Source organism: Equus quagga, chromosome 14 (assembly GCF_021613505.1).
Source record: "Equus quagga isolate Etosha38 chromosome 14, UCLA_HA_Equagga_1.0, whole genome shotgun sequence".
Taxonomy (NCBI): Eukaryota; Metazoa; Chordata; class Mammalia; order Perissodactyla; family Equidae; genus Equus; species Equus quagga.
Genome location: NC_060280.1, coordinates 6,797,042 through 6,818,811, shown reverse-complemented (window position 1 = coordinate 6,818,811; position 21,770 = coordinate 6,797,042). Strand labels below are relative to the sequence as shown.

Below are 21,770 nucleotides of genomic sequence, written 5' to 3'. Positions count from 1 at the left end.
GATTTTAGAAGGCTTTATTCAGAACAATGATTAAAAAAATCTTTCTAAAATAGACATAGTAGGGGAGTTTTCAGGCTTCCTCATGCTTGAGTGAGGACTCATTCACCCAAAATTTTAATGTCTAACTCTAAAGCCGATTTTCTTGGGTTCAGTCATGTAGATATAAAGTATCCTTTGGTAACTCGAGTTAGAGAAAAAAAGAGAATAATTTGATTTTCTAAGCTAATTGACGCTTTAGAACCAATATAAATATAAAATTTAATCAGAATAAAAATAAATATTGATCTTAGATAAACATCTGTCTAACTCACTCGCAACACACACACACACACACAGACACACACACACATGATCACACGTGTGCCAGCACAGAAGCACACGGGCACTAGATTACCAGGAAATCCCTATGTTTTAGAGTCTTAAGAGGAGAAAGGGACAGTGTATGAACCAAACATGATGTGGCAATTTTAGGAAAAGCTACAGAATGTTGAACTTATGTTTAAGCATGCGTTAAGAAAAAGCACAGTAGTCAATAGTATTTATTTATTTACGAAGTGTTCTATTACTATCCTTAGGCAGATCCAGGCTGATCTAATGTCTTTTTTTTTAAAGTTTTCTCTTTTTTTTTTAATTTTATTTTTTTTCCTTTTTCTCCCCAAAGCCCCCCGGTACATAGTTGTATATTCTTCATTGTGGGTCCTTCTAGTTGTGGCATGTGGGATGCTGCCTCAGCGTGGTTTGATGAGCAGTGCCATGTCCGCGCCCAGGATTCGAACCAACGAAACACTGGGCCGCCTGCAGCGGAGCGCGCGAACTTAAACACTCGGCCACAGGGCCAGCTCCTCTAATGTCTTTTTTTAACCAGAGCTCTCATGACCAATTTGCCTCTTACAGACATCAGAATGCTCCCAGAGCATGGTGGCTGCCAGCTCACGGCCTGGTCCACGGTCCTGACACTCAGGGGTCTATACTGCGGCGTTCCTAACAGAACTTACCTGGAGGGAGTGGAACAGCTTTTCTCTCCCTCAGAATTGGGGAGCTCGAGCCTACCTCCTCACTCAGACCGCCCAGCAGCTTCCAGGGTGATTTTAGCTGAAGAGGTTCTTCTTTTTTCCCTTCTTTAGAGATAGCATTTACTGTGGTTTACTCAGAATAGGTCTCTAAGGCTTCCTTCAACTGATTTGCTTTTCATGAATGGAGGGGAAATCCTTACATCTTGGAGCACTTTGGGGCTTGTCACAAATGTCCTTTAAAGTGTTATTGCTATCCCCTGCTTACCATGAAAACCAAACAAGGCCAATGCGATATCGATCAATTTTTCTCTTTCCTACGAATTAACGATATTTCTATCCTAGATTTCGTTTTTCTCTTGTGTGTTAAAAGCATAATCCAAATTATTATTTCCCTATATATCTTGAAAATGTTCTTATACACACTATGTCAAAGAAAAAAATAACAAGATGGTGAATGAGTACCACGTTTTATCTATTTTTTTGCAGTGGCATTAATTAATTTGAATTTACGTTACCTTCATTAGTCAAGAATATCTGTCAGTGAGTTGAATGAGTATATATGAGAGAGTTTAAAATAAGTGCCCTGTGGTGGTATTATAATTCTTGTTACATAGCCATATATTGAAATTCATACATATATCAACATTTCAAACAACTACATTTCTAAAGGGAAAATTATTCTGCAAAATTTTAGTCCATCTGGTTCTGTATTGGAATGAGTGGAGGACAAAAAGGATCACCTAATCCTCTAAACTTCTTGGAAAAAAATATCGTGTTAAAAGTGACCGTGAAGGATACACAAAGTGCAGATGTGATTTACCTGTAATCCCAGAATCTCTCCAGATATTTTACCCTCAAAAAGAAACCTTCAGGCAAAGGATTTATTACCCATATAATTTGACTACCAAATTATGACCCTTGGGCTCACACATTTTTAGAATGAGCACTCATGTCTGTGTGTCTGCCTATCTATCTGTCCGTCTACAAATACATGCCACACACACAAAACATAAATACTTATATTTACATGATTCATAAACCTTGAAAGTTCTGACCGTATATCCAGGACATTTATGTTTTCTTCATCTGTTTCCCCCTTGAGAATAAAACATAAAATCATTTAGCTAATCTCTAATAGCAAGAAAAGTGAAGATTTTAAAACCTAACCTTCCTATGACCATTTTTGTTCTATTTTGGTTTTTTGTATTTCGAGTAGGTTGTTGTTGCCTCTTTAAAAAAGTGTGAAGGAAAAGGATACAGGGAAAGAGACAAAAGAGTAAGAAATATGAAAGAGAGTGTGGTGTGACATCTCAAAGTCACCTGACATTTTCCCTTAATTTTTTTCCAAACTTTTTTATCATTTGGTGGAAAATATCCAGATGTAAAGACTAACAGACAAATTATGAAATCACGGAACTAGTAGTATGTTCTGAGATCTGAGACTCGGAGATTTAAGGATTTGCTTTCAATATCTACAGAAATTAGATTTTCTCTGTATATTTATCCAGACACATTGATAATAAAAAACAGCTGTGCCAGTTGAAAACTATTTGAAGTAGCAACTTGGTTACAACAAGATGACATGCAAATTTCCCAGGTTTCAGAACAGAAAGTTGGAGACAAGCTGAACAACTGCAATTACAATGTTGCAAATGACCTCCGCCAGTTGGATGCTGCCTGCTGACGCTGCTGCTCACCTTGATTAAGAAGCACGTCCCATGGCGCCCGGACCATTCAAGAGTGCCATTTTACATTTTCAGACTTGGCTATTAATTTAATCTGTGTGAACATAGATTCATAGTCTGCAATGGGCATGCCCATAATTTCAAATGAAAATGACATATGCAAACCAAGGAAATACGACACACTGGCTACTTGAGATTCCAGCAATGTAAATGTGAAACATGTGCTCATATTGCTGGAAAAAAGTGTCTTAAAGCTGCCACTTGCCTTTTTAGAAAGCGCAGAGGGAAAGCTTCTCCTCAGGTTTGCAAGCCCCAGGGTGGGACTTCTTCCAAGGCAGTGGAGAAATGTCCCTGTGAGCTGTGCAGTAACTGGTGCTTGACTCCTCTCCCCAGAGGAAGGAAGGAAGTGTCATTTTCTGGGGCACGTAAAATTGCCTGGAAGCGAATGTCCTATTTGGCAATCTGCTTTTGTGAAGAAGATGATGGTAAAGATGAAGATGATAATTACCACTTTTCTAATCTTTTGGCCAGGTGTGTGAGGGGATAAAATTGTTAATGGAACATTTGTTGAACATTGGGAGCACGTTACTTAGGTTGTTATAACAGAATGTCAGCTCTGTGAGAGCTGCCAAGACTTCTGATCTCTTTCATATATTTAAAAAATTTTAGAGTCTCCATGCCATTCTGTGGGAAGAGGAAAATCCAGTGTCTCTCTTGCTTTAGTAACACCAGGACCTCTGAGGTCTCCCAGCTCTTCTACGCTTTCCTGAGATTCCTTGCTTCCACTTAGCATGACATGGTGCCCTGCTGTCCGTGTGCTGATTTCTCTCAGCTCTCTAAACCCTCATGTGTAGTGACCCTGGAATAGAGGGCAGCCCGCTTTCTTTTAACTCCTCCCAAAGTACAACTAACAGGAGATGGATCCTGAAAATTGTGGGTAATGACGAAGGGAGACACCAAGCACAGCTCAGAAGCCAATGCAACATCTAACACTCTATATGCCAGCCTTGTTTCTGAAAGTCTTTGTCTCACCCTACTGCTAGGAATGTCCCAGCAGCCAAGTTTCTCTTCCTTCCTTCTTGGTTTCCCATCATTTGCTGAGCAATCTCTCTCTCTCCTTACGTCTCTCTACTTACTATTCCCTCTTCTCTTCTTCCTTCTCCCCCTTTAAAAACTCCTTCAGGGTACCTCTCCTTTCTGTTTCCAGACTGTTTTAAAGAAAGATAAGCCATTGTTTGTATAACACTGTGCTCTGGGGCCCATCTTTACATATCCAAATAGTATAAAGTATTTTGCTAAAATAGGAAAAAGAAAGAGAGAGAAAAAACTGAAGCCACTTATTCATTCCCTTCCCTCATCTACTATTTTTTACAAAAATATTTACAACAGTCCTTCAAGAAAGGGGATAATATCTCCAATTTTCAAAGACAAAACTAAGATTCTAAGATAGTAACGAAGTGGCCCAATTCACACAACCAGTAAGTGGCAGAGCTTGTATTAAAACTAGTCTGTAAAATCAGGTATATGTGTGTGTGTGTGCATGTGTGTGTATGTGTTCATATAATATTTTAGACCAAACTCTGTATCAAATACACCCTGCAGGACCACCCTTCTTAAAAATATCAGATGGAAAAATGCAGAAAAGCTTATTGGTTGTCAAATGTTGTTAGATGAATAATCAAACTTTCCTGAGTGTCGTCATGATTTATATCTATTTCTCAAATTGATTAAATCCTTTATGTATCACGTTTCCTATCTTTTCCCCCTCACGTTTCTTACAAATATCTTTTGAATATCACCATTGCAAATGTGGCTCTGAAAAGCAGGTGGTTTAGCTTCAGCTCCGTTCCCTTCTCTTGGGCTGAGGACTGAACCAGGCACCGGGAGCACAGGGCAAGGGTAAATCACACTCCTACAGACCCACCCAAACCCCAGCCTTTCCTCCGTCCCCCACAGATCTTTTACCCTATGGATGCTTTAAATATACCAGAATAGGCCATCTCTACAATAGACCATCTCTACTCACATGGTGCTTATTTAACTTTCTATTTCTAGCTTCTAGACCATTTTGAACAGAAATGTACAGAAATATTGAACATACTTGAATAAGATAGAGGGAGGATATAAAGAAAATGTGATTTAATGTTGAGTTAAGGCATCACATAAAAGTGACTATTTTCTGGGGCTGGCCCCGTGGCCGAGTGGTTAAGTTCGCGCGCTCCGCTGCAGGCGGCCCAGTGTTTCGTTGGTTCGAATCCTGGGCGCGGACATGGCACTGCTCATCAAACCACGCTGAGGCAGCGTCCCACATGCCACAACTAGAAGAATCCACAACGAAGAATATACAACTATGTACCGGGGGGTGTTGGGGAGAAAAAGGAAATAATAAAATCTTTAAAAAAAAAAAAAAATGACTATTTTCTTATAACAAATAATTATAAAACACTGAATCAACAATAGAAAAAATTGTCAAAGTTTGTGAATGGTTGATTTATTAGGAAAAAGTGCACAAATAGCCAATACCATTTGAGAAAGCTCAACTACATCAGTAACCAGAAGTTCAAATTAAAAGAAGAGGTGCTATTCTTTTTGTGAATCACTTAAAATTTTTAAATCTTTGTTGTATCTATCGATCTATCTATCTGTCTCTCTATCTATCTATTCATTGGTTGGAGGTTGAATGGTGGCATTAAAAAGATATGTCAATGTCCTAACCTCTAGAACCTATGAATATGAATTTATTTGTAAAAAAGGCTCTTTACAGATCTAATTAAGGATGATCCTGGATTTAGGATGGGTCCTAAGTCCAATAACAGCTGTCCTTATAAAAAGGCAGAGAGAGATTTGAGGCTGGGTAACACAGGGAAGAAGCTGGGTGTGAAGATGGAAGCAAAGATTAGAGCCATGCTGACACCCAAGCCAAGGACCGCCTAATGGCCCCAGAAGCTGGAAGAAGAAAGGAAGGCCAGTGTCTAGAGCCTTCTCGTCTCCTCCTTGGTTTCAGACTTCTGGCCTCCACAGCTATGATAGAATAACATTTTTAGCTACTCAGTTTGTGGTAATTTGTTACGAGAGTTCTAGGAAACTAACACTCCCTTTGTATCTATTTTAAGAATTATAGTTCTAAATGGCTGGTAAAAGTCCCAAAACCTATAGTAGACATTTTCATACGAAGATGATAAGTGTACAAATTGATAAAAGTTTTCTGGAAAGTCTTTGGCAATTTGTAGTCTGAGTCCTTTATTTTTAAGATTATGCTGTTTGATAAAATAATGTTGCTTTTAGATTGTCTCTTATGAAAATAATCAGAAACTTAGATATTGACATTTCTCCCTTAGCAATTCTCACACAGTGGGCCTGTAGTGTGGCCCAGGAATATATATTTTTAATAATCACTCTGAGGGATTATCTGTCAGGTTTTAAAAATAGCAGTATTTATTATGTTTGAATTTTTCTGTTTATATATAATAAAATATCATGAGAATCTGCAACTTTTATTGGATTTATAATAGAAAGAAAATGGATTATTAAAGAATTGGTTAATTGTGTTTATATTTAAATTATGCCATCCTGGGTGGTATTTATGAATTCTTTTTTATATTTTATGTAGATTATACATTCTCTAAAATGTGTGCATTGAATTCATGATCAGAAACCAACTCTGCAAAAATCATTATATTGCAATGTGATAAGGGCTATAATGGAGATATATAAGATATTGTATGGGAATGGAGAATAATAACAATCAGTTAGTTTTACCTGACTTGGGAGGCGATCAGGATGTTTTACAAGGAGTTGACTTTTATACAGAAACATAAAGAAGACAAGAACATTTCAGAATGAGAATAAACAATCAAAGAAAGGAAGGGGGCTGGCTTGGCGGCATGGCGGTTACGTTCACATGATCCGCTTTGGCAGCCCAGGGTTTGCGGATTCAGATCCCAGGTGCAGACCTGTGCACCGCTTACCAGCCCATGTTGTGGCAGGCGTCCCACATATAAAGTAGAGGAAGATGGGCACGGATGTTAGTGCAGGGCCAATCTTCCTCAGCAAAAAGAGGAGGATAGTAGTAGGATAAGTTCTATAACGTGTTACTATTTGTGTTAGAAGAGTGTTATCAGAAGGGCATTAGAATAGACAAGCCCGAAAAGAAGTGTGGAGTCAGGTTTTGCATTGTCCTCAATGGCAGAAGTACATTACTTTAAGAAAAGAAGGAGTGTGACCAATGAGTGTCTTAGAAAGCTGGAAGTGCCAGGAGGATGAAAGATGAGGAGAAGTTAAGTCTCTGTCATCAAGCAGGTAGATAATGATGAGGACAGATGGAAGTAGAGGACAGTTACGAGAAATATCCAAGTGATGCTCACCTTTGTTAAAAACCTTTACCTTGTATTACATCTTTGTGCATACCATCTTTGAAAACATCAGTAACCTATTGCAAAGCTGGTTACGATCAGGTACTCAAGAGTGCTCAGGCAATTGCCGTAGTAAGACGGTACCTGAGAGTCCCTTAAAGCAATTGTTAAGAAGCTGTTTTAATGATTGGAGCCTGTAATGCTTCTCCTTGTTCTAAGCCTATAAGAATCACCTGAAAGCTTGTTAAAACAGATTTCTGGGTTCTACCCCACCACATGAGATTCTAATTTAGAAACACTGAATGAGACTCGGTACTTTGTGTTTCTACCAAGTTCCCAGGCAATGCTGATACTTCCGGAACTCAGAACACATGATAAATGTGACCACTCTAGATGATGTCATTTATAATAATTAGGATGAATTCAGATGTAATTACCTGAAAACCTGACAGAGATTTAAAAATAAAAACATTTAATAAAATCACATAACAAAAGGTCTGCATGTTGGAGCTTCTAGAGCTGATACTGGTAAGGCAGCCCAGGTATGTCATTAAGTTCCAATGCTATTTTTATACTTCAAATTACCCATCTCCAGCAAGCAGGCTTCCCTTCTGTCTTTGGGAATGGTGTGCCATGTTCCCCAAATGATTGTCACATCTCCAGAAGTAGGAAGGGGGGAGGGGAAATAAACAATTGCCAAGGCAGCAAAATAATTCCTTTTTTCTCTCTATTTGTGATAGAAAAAAAAATTTCCTGAAGACCCAGGAGACTTCTTCCTATCTCTCATTGTCTAGATCTATCATGTGACATGGCCATCTCTTGTTGCAATGGAGGCTGAGAAGTTATGTGGTATTTGCAACCTCTAATGTGGGCAGATTCTGTCACTAAGAGACGAAAGAAGGAAATGGCTAAATGCCAGGCAACCAACTATATCCAGCACATTCTAGAAGGATGGAAAGAAGAGTTTATCTGGTTAGAATGAGTCTAAACATCATTCTGGAAGAGGAGAATAACATATACAATGACGCAGAGTTGTAAGAGTACATGGAGTATTCAGGAAATGTAACGGAATGTATTCCAACTAGAATATAGAGTATATGGAAGGAAACTATCAGGGAGATGAAGCTGAAGAGAGAGGTAAACGTACTTTTTTAGCAATTGTATCTCCTTTTTCTGGTTATCATATATCTATTCATATTTAGTCCAAAATTATGCTTTATCACAAGTTACGATTGAGAGATTCTATTTCAAATTTTCTAGTAATCATTAGGAAAACTCTGGACATAAGTCTCCTTTGCTCATGAGGTCCCACTAAATCCTAAATATTTGGTACGGCTGATCACTGATAAGTAGGAATAAATAGGAGCACAGCCTTCCATTGCACCTTCCTTCTTTTTGCAAGTGTAACCATATTTATATTTGTGTGCCTCCAGAGCAGTCAGAGGGAGAAACTAGGAATTATGGGGAGAATTTAGTGGTTCTTTCTGTTCACCAGCAGTGAGTATATGGAGAGCAGCTTGTGGATAAACAGCTGCTGTAGTCTGCGCCTCTCAGCTGCTGGTTTATCAGATCCTTAGAACAGCAGAAGTTTAGGTAAACGTGAGCCAAGATGCAATCCTCTTTTTATGTGCCCCACCTTGGGAAGTGAAAGAAATTCACTCCTCTGGTGCTCCCAAGTTAACTATGATCATATTTACTTGGATCAGACCCATTTAACATTTCAATAGGCCTCTGCCAGTGTCTTCTTGAGTGAAAGTGACAATCGATGGCATGAGATTTCTGCACCACTGTGAAGTCCTGAAACGGAAAGATTAATATAAATGAAAGGTGGTGATTTTACTATTCTGAAGATGCCTCTTGAGTTTTTCCTCTGTAAAATCAGAGATATCATTCAGGCCTTATAGCTTTTTCCCCTCTGCATTAGAATCTCTCTCTGACTACATACAGTTTGCAGAGTGGCAGGATCCGAAACCACTCAGCATAAGAGGCTTGAAAAATCAATATAACTCCTATCAGTCAGAGACACTAAGCAGAAGATTCATTTCATGCATCAAACAGAATGCAAAGCCATGGATTCCTCTCCTCCTAGTGAAATGTATTTTTGTATAGATACATGGAGTTAATAAAAACTTAACACATTGATCGTGTATTGGCAGGGTGATTTTTCTCTGTGATTAATGGTCTCACATTCCATGCCAATGCTATAGCAAGCTCTTCTGAAGTTTTCTGCACTTTTTGAAAGTAGCCTAGCCATCCTTTCTCTGGTATGGATTTCCTTAATCAAGAGGATTTCTACTGCTTGAATTAGCCCTTAAGAGTACAACCCACCCTCTCACCATCACTGAACATAATAATGCTAAAGAGTGTAAATTTATCACATATAATTGCAATAATGTATTTGTATCTTATCACAGCTTAGACTAAGAAGAACTCCATGAAGGCAAGATCTATGTTTCAGCCGTTTCTAACTCTCAGATATAGCTTATAAGCTGGTTTAGAATCAAAAAAGAAAACAAGGTGTGCTTAATCAGCTGAATGAAGAAGTAATGCTAATACTTATTGGGCAAGGGTTCCAAATAAAATAGCCCCATACCCTTTAAGGACAAGCTAGAATTCCGACTGTACTTAAACATCTGGTGATATATATGTATTTTCTTTCTGGCTAGTTAGTAGTTGTTAACTTCTGTCACCATGATCACTAAACAGCATTCATTCCATTCCGTTTGGGAGCAGCTGTAAGGGAAACCTTTTTACTGTGTGACCATTTAAACAGCCTTGGATAAAATGGGACCAGTATCTCTTCTCCTTGGGTACACTCTCCCTGCACATCATAAACTTCTAGACTCTGCAGAGATGAGCATCTTTCTGAACCTACCATTGACGAAATATTTGTAACCGTTTTTGCCCCTCTTAAGTTTAAGATACCACTGACTCCAAGAATCATCTTACATCTGATGATGATTATGGAAAAATAAAGTAACTAAAGACCACAAATGACCCTCTACTTCCGGGGCAGGGGTTCTTTACAAAGAGACTACAGCTTGTGAACAAATGCTGCACTGGGATCAGAGTGTGTATTTCCTACAAGAGGTTCATGTGCCCTGTGTAATATTATGTAAAACTTTGGCAATTTATAAGTGTGTGGAAATGTTTCTAGGGAGAGTGTTCATATTTTCTTAAGAGTGTCAAAGAGGTTGATAACCCATGAAAGTTTAAGAACCATTGCTTATGAGCTATCGTAGCAGAGATAAGCATTCAAATTCTAAAGTCAGGATGTAAGGCAAAATTACTCCGAAATTTTCCTGAATATTCCATATAGATAGTATGCCTCAATTAGTCCAGTCTCTACTAAATGTTTTTTTCTCAGTGTTGAAAAAGATTGCTATTTCATAAGATGCACTTAATGTTTGTATTTAGGACTGCATTGCCATTGGGAAGAAAGGAGGTTGTTTCTTTAAAAAAAATCACATCCAGGGGCTGGCCCAGTGGCATAGTGGTTAAGTTCACATGCTGTGCTTCAGTGGAGTTCATGGGTTCAGATCCCAGGTGCAGACCTACACACTGCTCATCAAACCATACTGTGGCAGCATCCCACATACAAAATAGAGGAAGACTGGCACAGATGTTAACTCAGGGTCAATCTTACATACACACAAAAAATTGCATCCAGCATGGGGCATAATGCTTACATTACAAGAGACATAATGCCTCTTGTGTCACACTTCCTTCAAGGTACATACTAAATGACTGGCAGGCATAATTAACACTATTGAATTCTCTCTCTTACTGTCTCTCTCTCATTTTGAAAAAGTTAAGTGACTACTTTAGTGGAAATATAATTATAAACAAAATCTCCTCCCAACCCAGAAAACATCTCTTCAAAGATAGAAGAGAAGGAAACCAATTTTATTATTGCATAAGCATTAAACCAGAATGCAGTGCACATCATGGGCAATCTGATAAAATTTACCACCTCATAAAGAAATCTCATCCTCTTACATAGTCAGGCAGATACAACCTGTTACCCACACTTTCTCCATATAAACAATAATTAGTCCTCAAGTAAGAGGACTCAACAGTAGTATTTGTCACACGCAGTTCATCCTAAATTCATTTGGTAGTTGGGGTATCCATCTCCATTAGCTAATTGGCTTTATCCAAAGGAAAAATAAACTTCTCTTATCTTATGACAAGAGGTAGTTTTGGTATTAACCTAAGTGAAATAAGTCAGACAGAGAAGGACAAATACCCCATGATTTCATTTATCTGTGGACTCTGAAAAGCAAAACAAACAAAACAAAACAAAACTCAAACTCTCAGATACAGAGAACAGACTGGTGGTCGTCAGAGAGGAAGGGGGTTTGGGGGAAAGTGAAATGGGTGAAGGGGATGAAGAGGCACAAACTTCCAATTACAAAATAAACAAGTCAGGGGGTGTGATATACAGCATGTACATGTATAGCATGTGATGTAATGTACTGAGTACGGTCGATAATATTGAATTAACTTTGTGAGGTGACAGACAGCAACTAGGCTTATTGTGACTGTTTCGCAGTGTATACAAATGTCGAATAAAGTAATATAATACTGTATTTCAGTTATACTTCAGGGCTGGCCTGGTGGCACAGCGGTTAAGTTCGCACATTCTGCTTCTTGGCGGCCCTGGGTTTGGATCCTGGGTGGGGACATGGCACCACTTGGCTAAAGCCATGCTGTGGTAGGCATCCCATGTATAAAGTAGACAAAGATGGGCAGGGATGTTAGCTCAGGGCCAGGCTTCCTCAGCAAAAAAGAGGAGGATTGGCAGCAGTTAGCTCAGGGCTAATCTTCCTCAAAAAAAAAAAAAAAAAAAACTCAATTATACTTCAATTAAAAAAAAGTGATGTGAATAAAACATAGAGTCTAAAAAAGACAGGTAGTTTTGTAACCTGGAGGGAGGTACCTGCCCTCTTTGGCTCTTGCCCTCTCACAGGAAGTGGGAGAGACGCTGCTTCCTTTCTTGATCATTACAGTTCAAAGAGATGGTTCCCAGGCCAACCAAGAAAGATATTCCTGGTTCTTAAACTTGGCATCTGGCTTATTTACATTTTAAAGTTTGCATATATTTCAAAGAGACAGAGAAAGAGCTTAAAAGTTTTCTGATGTAAATGCTCTGAGAGGGAGAGAGTCTTTTCCCTTATTTTAAACAGGGAAAATTAAGCATCTTATTTTTAATTTCTATTTGCCTTTACACTACAGAAATAACTCTATTTTATTAAATTTTATCAATGTGTGAAATTTAGTCTGTTATTCCACAGATGTGGAAACTGAGGCCAAAGGAGTTACAGTGATTTTCTTAATGTCTGCCTAGCTGGTTAGGGACAAAATCTGGAACTCAAATTTTGATTTTTGCATTCCGTATCTAATGAATATGCTAAAACATGCATCATAACAGTGATACTTCTCTTGTTTATGCACCTTTTTTTAATCTGGGAAGAATTGCTCGAATAAGGATTTTCTTTGTCAGTCTAGGTACTAGCAGATTCTTGCAGGGACTGCCTCGCTGGGAAGGGCGATTGTGGGGATGGAGATGTTAAGTCAACGTGTGTCTTCTTGGGTGGGTTTATTGGAAGAATCCAGGGATTTCCTTTTATTTCTTACTGAGAACTTTTAACTTGAGTTCTTTATACACACACAATTTTATATAAAGGCATCACAGTCTATTTTTCCCTTTTCTTTGTTGGTTTGCCCTTCCCTTTTGTAAATTCCCTCTATCTGCAGCCCTCCTCTGCCCTCTGTTTCATTTCAAATTTCTGTGCTTATTAATATAATCTTACTTAGGCACATGTAGACACAAACACCTATCTGTGCCGTCCTAGGGCATTTTCATTATGGCTGCTGTGACGGAAACACATCACACTCTTGATTCTTTCTCTTATTGTTCAGAAGTGCCTCATGGAAATCCTTCCAAATCAGCTGGTATAGCTCTAACTGAGATATAATTTAAATAAATTTAAATTTATAATATAATATTATTATATTAACATGATATAATAAATAAATAAATTTAAATCTTAAAATAATGTACTATATTGTGTTGTCAAAGTGTAACTGAAAGTTCGGTCTCTGAACCCGATGCCAATCCAAATAACGAGAACAGAGTCTTGAGTGGAAGAGGAAAGGTTTTTACTATGCCAGGCACAGGGAGCAAAGCAAGGGCTCATGCCTCAAAAATTGCTAGCTCCCCGATGAGGAACGGGTAAGGATTTTTATTTGGGGTTTTGTGTAGGGGAGGGGCGCATGTTGCTTGTACAGCTCGGCGTTTTCCCAACAGCCTGCGTTTGGCCTTGAGAGGCTGCTTGCAGCGAGGTGGGGGGGATGGTGAGATAGGAGGATGGCAGGTGGGCATCCTTCACACTTGTCTCATGTTCCTGTTTGAGACAGGTTTGAGTGCTGGGAGTCGAGAAGTTGAGGTCTGGGAAGCCTCTGCACCTTGATATTCTTGAGACGGCAGCTTTCCTGGCAAACTTCAAGGACACATGATTAGCTAAACTTTAGTGTGCCTCCAACTCCAGGCTACCTGGGCTTTAACAATTTGTACCTCCCATTTAGTTGTAAAGCTCAAGGAGTCAAAGTTTAAAGAAACAGGTGTTTACCTATGAGTAGAGCTAGAGAAGCAGGAAAGGGGGTGGTGTGTTTTAGTTTTAACCCCATATACGCTGGGTTCAATGTCGGGGAACTGATATCAGGGCTGATGTTAAGAACCTGTAACAAAAGAAGACCAGAGTTGGACATTAGTTAAAGCAATAAGAACAGATTTTATCCAGGAAATATTTGAATTGAGGAAACAGAGATCTCAGTGTGCCACGAGGCTCAGCCCTGCATATGGTGTGGACAAATGGGGGTTTACAGCCAAGGAGCAGGGTGGGGGTCAGTGGACAGACAATTACTGAGAGGAAACATTGGGGTATGGGGGCATTTTGGCTAAACTGACTTGACAGAATTCTTGCTGAAAGCAGTGCAAGATGATGAGATGTCACGGGGGAATGGTGGGGAATAAAGAATTTGATAAGGTGTCAAAGATGATCAGATATGGTGGGCGGCAGTTCTGGCTAAACTGATTTAGGAAGATCTTGCTGCAACCAGGTGCTGCAGGTCTGATAAGGACTTATGCCAAGGGTGAAGCCTCCTTGAGAGAGGATGGAAGTTTGGCAAAGGAGAGAGTCTTTGTCAGTGTTTGTAACTGAATAATTTATTCAAATCTCTTATTTTATTTCCAGATGTTTGTCTATGATTAATGTTGCCTTAAACTTATGCTCTTAAGGGCTAGAAATTTTATTTCTATGGATAGATTCCCAGGTGCAGGATTGGTGAGAGAAAAGTTGTATATTTTCAGTTGAAAATAATCTTGCCAAAAGGTTTGCAATACCTCGATCCTTGACAATATTTGTGTGAGAGACCCTCCTTCCCTTCAAGACACTTTTCTAGACATCTTAACATAGGGGCATGGAACAAATTCCGCCACACGTCCACGTCCACAGGGCCTTGGGCTATTATCTTAGTTTGCATTGGCAGACCTTTACAGAAAAATAATATGCAGATATCCTCAGTCGAGCCATCCATTCTGTGATAGCTTGTTAGCAGCCCTAGCGAACTAATACAATGACTCACCCAAAATATAAATGGGTAAAAGGCACACACAGATAATTGACAGAGGAACAAATGCAAATTGTGATTAAAGTTATGAAAATATAATCAATCTTTCTAATGAAGTGAATGGAAATTGTATCAGAAAGAAGCTGTCATTTTCCACTCATGCCATTAAAAAATATTAAATAAAAGAGCAAGTCAATTTCCAGTTCAGGTGAATGTGTGGAGAAGAATATCAGAACAGACTGATAAGAGAAGTAGGCTAGAAGAGCTTATGGGAAGGCAATTTACTATCACCTATCAACATCAACATTACCTTTGGAGTGAGATATTTCCACTTCCAGGAACATATGTCACAGAAATTTTCAAGAAAATATATTTGTACCCACATATATGGATTTCATCATTTTCTAAGAGAGAAAGAAAAATTGAAAACACCCTCAATGTCCAGTGGTAAAATATATTCAAGTACATTCATAATGAATTTTAACATGTGGAGATATGGAAAGAGCTCCAAGACGTACAAGGCAGTTGCAGAACATGACTGTAGGGGGATCATATATATACACATATATTATGTTATGGCAAAAAAATAACACGTATTGGAAGATGAATGTGCACTCACTTGTAAATGCAAGAGAATCTGGTAAAATGCTTCCATTAAGGTTACTTCTACAGAGTAACCTGGTTTCCCTTTTTATAAGGACTTTGAATGATTGAGTTTAGAGTGGTGCTTTTAATTAACACTTCTGGCTATATTTTCCTGATAAATTATATCATCTTTATGGATATCCTTTCAGTGTATTTACCAGAAAATAGAGGGATTTCAATTGATTCTTCTTTCCTTATAAAATTATTTGAAAGCTAAGTGTGATAATGAAATAAAAAGATGATTATAAATAATAAAAAAGGAAATTCATAGTTTTATATAGTGGAAAATAATAAATGGCAAATAAATCCAATACAGAAAACTTATCTGTGTAACAATGAAGGAAGAAGTGATACGCCGTTAATTCTGTAATGGGCACAGTGAACATTTAACTGTGCTAAACTCTAGCCAAGCCAGTATGTTCTTACAGCCGAATGGCAAAGACATTGGACTCTGGATGCTGATTTGATATACCACTTTCTTAATAGAAATATGTTCTTACAAGTCACAGTAGTCCCCTCTTATCTGCAGTTTAGAGGTTTCAGGTACCAGCAGTCAACCACAGTCTGAATATATTAAATGGAAAATTCCAGAAATAAACAATTCATAAGTTTTAAATTGCGCACCGTTCTGAGTAGTTTGATGAAGTCTCGGGCTGTCCTGCTCCGCCCTGCCTGTCTTGGTTATCAGATCCACTGTCACAGTATCGCAGTGCTTGTGTTCAAGAAGCTCTTGTTTTACTTAATAATGGCCCCAAAGCCAACTTTATTATTAGTTATTGCTGTTAATCTCTTACTGTGCCTAATTTATAAATTAAACTTTACCATAGATATGTATGTTTAGGAAAAAACGCAGTATATATAGGGTTCGGTACTCTCCGTGGTTCAGGCATCCACGGGGGTCTTGGAGCGTATCCCCTCTGGATAAGGGGGTACGACTGTACTCTCCCTGCGACTCAATTTCTTCAGCTGGAAAGTGGGGTTAACGCCAGCGCTTATCCCGTAGAACTGTCTGAAGCTTAGCTGAGTAAGTGTATATAACACCATCTTGCATGCAATACATTGTCAGCGTATGTTATCTAACATTGTGACATTATGGTCACTTAAGATAATTTTGGAGATGTGTTTATTGTCACAAACATTCAGGAGAAACAAACTGACACATGAAGTGAAGTCGTATCATTAGAAGCAGATGAAAATGTGCCTTCCTGTTCCTTATTTGACTTTGCTAGTGAGACAGAAAGGAAATCTGAGGCGTTAATAACTGTCTGATTCCTGGCTTATGAGCGCTCATCAGTGAAGACCTAAAGGCCAGGGAGAAATATTGAGGTTCGCAGCAGTGGGGCGTTCCAGTTCCCTTCAAACAAGAGGAATGTGAAGAGTGCTGAAGACCTCCGCTTCAAAAATGAGGAAAAGCAAAGAACTGTGACAGAAACCTATTGTAGGTGTCATGCGTTTATTAATCATCTCTAAGGTTGTTGGTGGGCCCGGTTCCTTTACAATTCCACAGAAAGACCTAAAATTTATCAACTTTCTCAGTAGTAGAAATTTTATATACTTTTTAGATTAATTACCTACTATGGGTTTGAAACTTTACATAAATTGCTCCATTTAACACATAACCTGAGTGAGGTCAGTGTTAGTATTGCATTTTACAGATAAAGAAACTAGAGAGAGCTTGAGCCATTTTCCTACAAGTTTAAAACTGAACTTGTCAACAACTTTCATTAAAAACTGTTCATCCTGTGACTTCTCTCTCGGTGAAGGGCTGTGTCCATAGTCACCTAAGCAGGAAACATGGCATCATTAATAACTAACGCCCTCCCAATCTTTCCTCACAAACACAAAGAAATTTTTTCAAGAATATGTATATTATTGATTCAATTTTCATGTTTTGCTGAAATCAACCCAAGCTTCCCTGTCTCCACTGCTTTTAATCTAATTTGGGCCTCCACCATCTTCTCCCTGGATTGTTGCCATGGTATCTTCCTTACTAGCCTCCCTTTCTCCAGATTTTTCCCTCTTCCAATTCACTCACCAGTTTTTAGCCAGGGAAATCTTTCAAAAACATAATCTGATCACGTCCCTCCCCGTGTCAAACCTTCAGTTACTTCCCCTTGTGTTCAGAACAATCCCAGCTCCTCACCCGTTACAGGGCCTGCATGCCTCTGCTCTGGCTTCCCATGTCCTCATTTCAGCAGCAAATCTCCCACAGTCCAATTAGGACTCCAAACCTTCTCATGTGTCTGCACTTCTTTTTTCTTTTAATTCAATAAACTCATTTTCATTAGTATTTACACATGCTTTCCCCTCTCAAATGGCTAATTTCTGCTAGCCTTTCAAAGTGCATCTTATATAGTTTATAATACGTTTTCCAGAAAGTCTTCCCTGGATTAGCAACTCTCCTATGTGCGCCAATCAATCTTTTTAAACTTCGCCTATGAGTCATAGTTCTAGTCTGCATTGGCAATTAGTGCTTTTCTTGACTACATCCCCCGCTACACACGCACACTGGCCATAACACATATAAACACACACACACAAACATACACACTACTTGCTTGTTCATTCCTTGAATAGGACCTTAGGGTAGTAGTTTAATCTTTCTGAATCCAATTCTTTTATATTTTCAAAATGAGAATTATAATACCTGTCTTATCTTCTTGCAAAGACCATATGAGAAAAAAATGGGAAAAAAATGTATGCATATATATATGATACTGAGATAGATAACACTTTCTTTTATGGTAATTAACAAGTCTGTTCAAATTTCACTGTAATTATTGTATTTATTGACTAATTTTCATGGATATTTTGCTTCTTCCAATTAGCAATAGAGATTCTTAGACATGTTTGGCAAGAGGTGCCTTTTCCATGGGTTTCTTTCCATTCAAACCATGGATGAAGCAAGACCCCTACATGCTGTTCTCCCTCTTTTTGTTGTTAGTCCTGGCAAGCTGATTCCGACTCCTAGCTACCCTGTAGACAGCAGAACGGAACCCTGCCCAGTCCTCCTGCACCGTCCTCTCCCCGGATGGAGCTGGATCACACAATGCTCCCCTGCTATTCATAGGATTTCCACGGCCAGTTTTCTCCCAAGTGAGTGGCCAGATCCTTCTTCCTAGTCTCTCTTAGTCAGGAGGCTCTGCTGAAACCTGTCCACCATGGGTGACCCTGCTGGTAATTGAAATACCGGTGGCATAGCTTTCAGCATCACAGCAACAGGCAGCCCCCACAGTGTGACATTTGACAGATGGGTGGTGTGGTTCCCTGACTCGGAAATGAATTCAGACCACAGTGGTGAGAGGGCTGAATCTTAACCCCTAGACTTTTTTTTTCTTTCTCTACCACCAAGCCTGGCTTGGTTTATTCCCTCAGTGTCAGAAACTGTCTATGCCTCTGAGCTGCATTGGTTCAAATCATATCTCTCCCTGTAAAACTTCAAGGACCTTGGAAAAAAGTGTGGTGATGTCATTGGAAAATATCTATTTTCCAAGAGCTACCTGACAAACTACGTTATACATGTAGACGATGTAGAAAATGTTCTGGAACCTCTCTGCAGCCTGGATAGTCCTCAATGCAAAATGAATTTTGAATGGATTTTGCTTTAAACACAAGGGCGTGGGATTCTTACTAAAGTGATGGAAGCCGAGTGGAAGCGTTCTGGGGCTCTCATGGCTTTTCTTCCTGTGTTAGACAGGACTATGAAGAGCTGGAAAGGCAGCTGAAAGAAGTCTTTAAGGAGCGAAGCACCATCCTCTATCAGCTGACAAAGACAGCAAGAGAACTTGATAGAATTAAAGACAACCTTCAGGTGAGAGCAAACCCGATTTTCCCAGCAGCAAAGGAGGAGAAGGCACCTGGTTTGTCTCGGTGGTTTAACATGTAAAGACCCCTGCATTTATTACCAGATTTGAATATGTTTCTGGACTTGACCATGGGAGTTATTATTTATTATTATATGAACTTTGAAAAGAAATGTCTTTTGAAATGCAGTCTGGGAATCTGTAGTTTGCAAATTCAGGAATGAGAAAATTGCGTGCTTGGCAAAGCCATCAATTTCTCACAGCTTCTAAGATCAATTTGACCCTGGTGTTTCTTATATCACGAAGTGATGAAATGTAATTATGACTGAGTTAAATGAATATAGAAATGATCTCTAGAAGACAACTTTAAATTCTACAAAGGATAGTTCTCAAAATTCTTTAGTAAACTTCATTACCAAAATGGGTAAATGCCTTACAAAAGTGGGTGTCATCTGTGAAAATGTGTTAGCACTCGGTGAAATCTCAATCAAAAACCAAAGACAAGATCTATATCTGATGAGAAAATCTTTCTGAAATATCGGAGAATGTATTTTAATATTTGGCTTTAACATTGTATTTATTGAGTTCCTACTGTGTACTAAAAGCTTTGCATGTACTACAGGATTTAATTCTCATAATGCATCTATGAGGTAGGTATTGTTAACATGACTTTTCTTGTTACACATAAGGAATTATGCTTAAAAAAGATGTTACTTTTGAATGTCACAAAGGAAGCCAGGACTCAACTTCAGGCATTCTCGCTCCAGAGCCTGTCTATGAGTTATTGCTCTGAACCGTATTTCTGAACCACGTTCATTAGGCTCTGGTTGTTATTAGTTCCATTTTATAGGTGAGAAAAACAGTTAGAGAAAGGTTAAGAAACTAAGAGCACAGAGAGAATTAGGCAGCAGATCTGATATTTGAACCCAATGCCCAAGCTCTTGACCCAGAAATGTGTTACATCTTGAGAACATGGAAATAGCAAAAAAAAAAAAATCACCCCTGTTCCAGTAGGATACAGTGAGAGGTAGCAGAATGATTACAATGCAGGAATAACAGTGCTGTGACAGAAGTATGCACAGAGTATTAGGGACACACTGATGAGAGTAAAATGGGTGCATACTGATTTCCACAGGAAGCTGATGCCACAACTGCACCTTACCATTAAGTAGAAATTCACCACTTATATGAGGCTGTGAAAAATATTTAAGACACCTACACCTTCTCAGAGGCATGGAATGCCTGGCACATTGAATATATTTCAAGTGTATGGTGAAGTGCCCGTGAGTGGTCAGTATTTACAATATTCCCAGGACACTCAGTCTCTCTGTACCAGTAGCCTAAGTTGAGACATCTAATTACAGTCTAGAAAATTGCATCATACAAATATATAATTTCATGGAGTCACACTTTTTGAGAGGGTAACAATCCCACCATTAAATGTAGTTGCAATTTTTAAAATGCCTTTTGTTTATTTTGTCCCAGCCACTGTGCAGTGTTTTTCATTTTTTATCTTATTAAATCCTCTTAGCGACCTCTCCTCAAAATTAAGATAATATTTTACTCATTGTAAAATGAGGAAATAAGACCCAAATAGGCCACAGGAATTGCCCAATGTTATACATCTAATAAATAGTGGTTCTGGGTTTCAAATTCATAGTAAATAACTATATAGCCCATTGTACTTATTCTTTTTTCCAATGGTATTTCACAAAGACATGAGTTTTGAAAGTCGTGTCCATCTCTGTAACCCTAGAACTTGGGTGGCATGGTAATATAGGTCAATCAATAAGCATTATGTTGATTAATCAGTAGGTATATTAATGATAGGTATCCCTTAAAGGCATTAAAATTATTTTCCAAGAAGCAGACCCCACTTTCCTGGACATTGCTGGGAAGTAATGGTCAAGAACACTCCAGCTCCTCTAATTGGATGCACTTTGCAGGCCCCACCTGCATATCTACTCTTTTCATTTCTTCATCTCATGTTTTGTTTTTATTTTTTTGATTTTAAATTTCTTGAGGACAGTCCCCTGCCTTTTTAATCTTGCTTTCCTTCAGACTGCCTAGTGTGTAGCAGATGGTCAGTAAAGGAGGGAGCATATTCTTCTTGTACTTTTCACCAAGAGCTTTCACACATCTATCATCCCCTTTGAGTTTTCAACAACCGTCTAAAGTAGGCTTTCCAAGAGTCTCACCCCTGGTTTTCAGATAAGGGAGTCAAAGGGCAGAATTTGTGACCTGCCCCAGGTCATATGGCCATGATGCACTTTGAGCTGTAAATCCCTTGATTGGTGACTTTCCCCCCAGTTTAATTCCTCCTCCTGCTTTCTTTGTATGTTATGTAAAGCCACTTGTTCCAAATAAGCGGACACCTTTTATTGCCTGTTTCCTAATAATAACCTCAGTCAGTCATTGTAGGGAAGAAGTTTCTCCTATGAAGCTTGGCCCATGACATCCCTATCAGAATGCTTATCTTGCTAGAAGAAAATTGTCTGTTTTTAGCATTAGACTGGAAAATGTGTGAAGGCAGACCCCACGCTTTTGCACAGGTCTTTGCGTAATTCACCATAGATGTTTGTTAAATAAATATTAAGTAAACCAAGTGTTTGCTGTTGCTGCTATTGTCAATTCTCT

The 21,770-nt window shown here is 38.8% G+C and overlaps 1 protein-coding gene across 1 annotated transcript in view; it reads left to right on the top strand.

The window, feature by feature from the left end:
* Positions 1 to 21,770, top strand: part of LUZP2 (leucine zipper protein 2) — a 455,713-nt gene that overhangs the window by 187,318 nt on the left and 246,625 nt on the right. Inside the window, exon 2 of the mRNA XM_046638106.1 lies at positions 19,024 to 19,141. Within this exon, the coding sequence (XP_046494062.1) occupies positions 19,024 to 19,141 (118 nt within the window). The remainder of the gene's footprint in view (positions 1 to 19,023; positions 19,142 to 21,770) is intronic.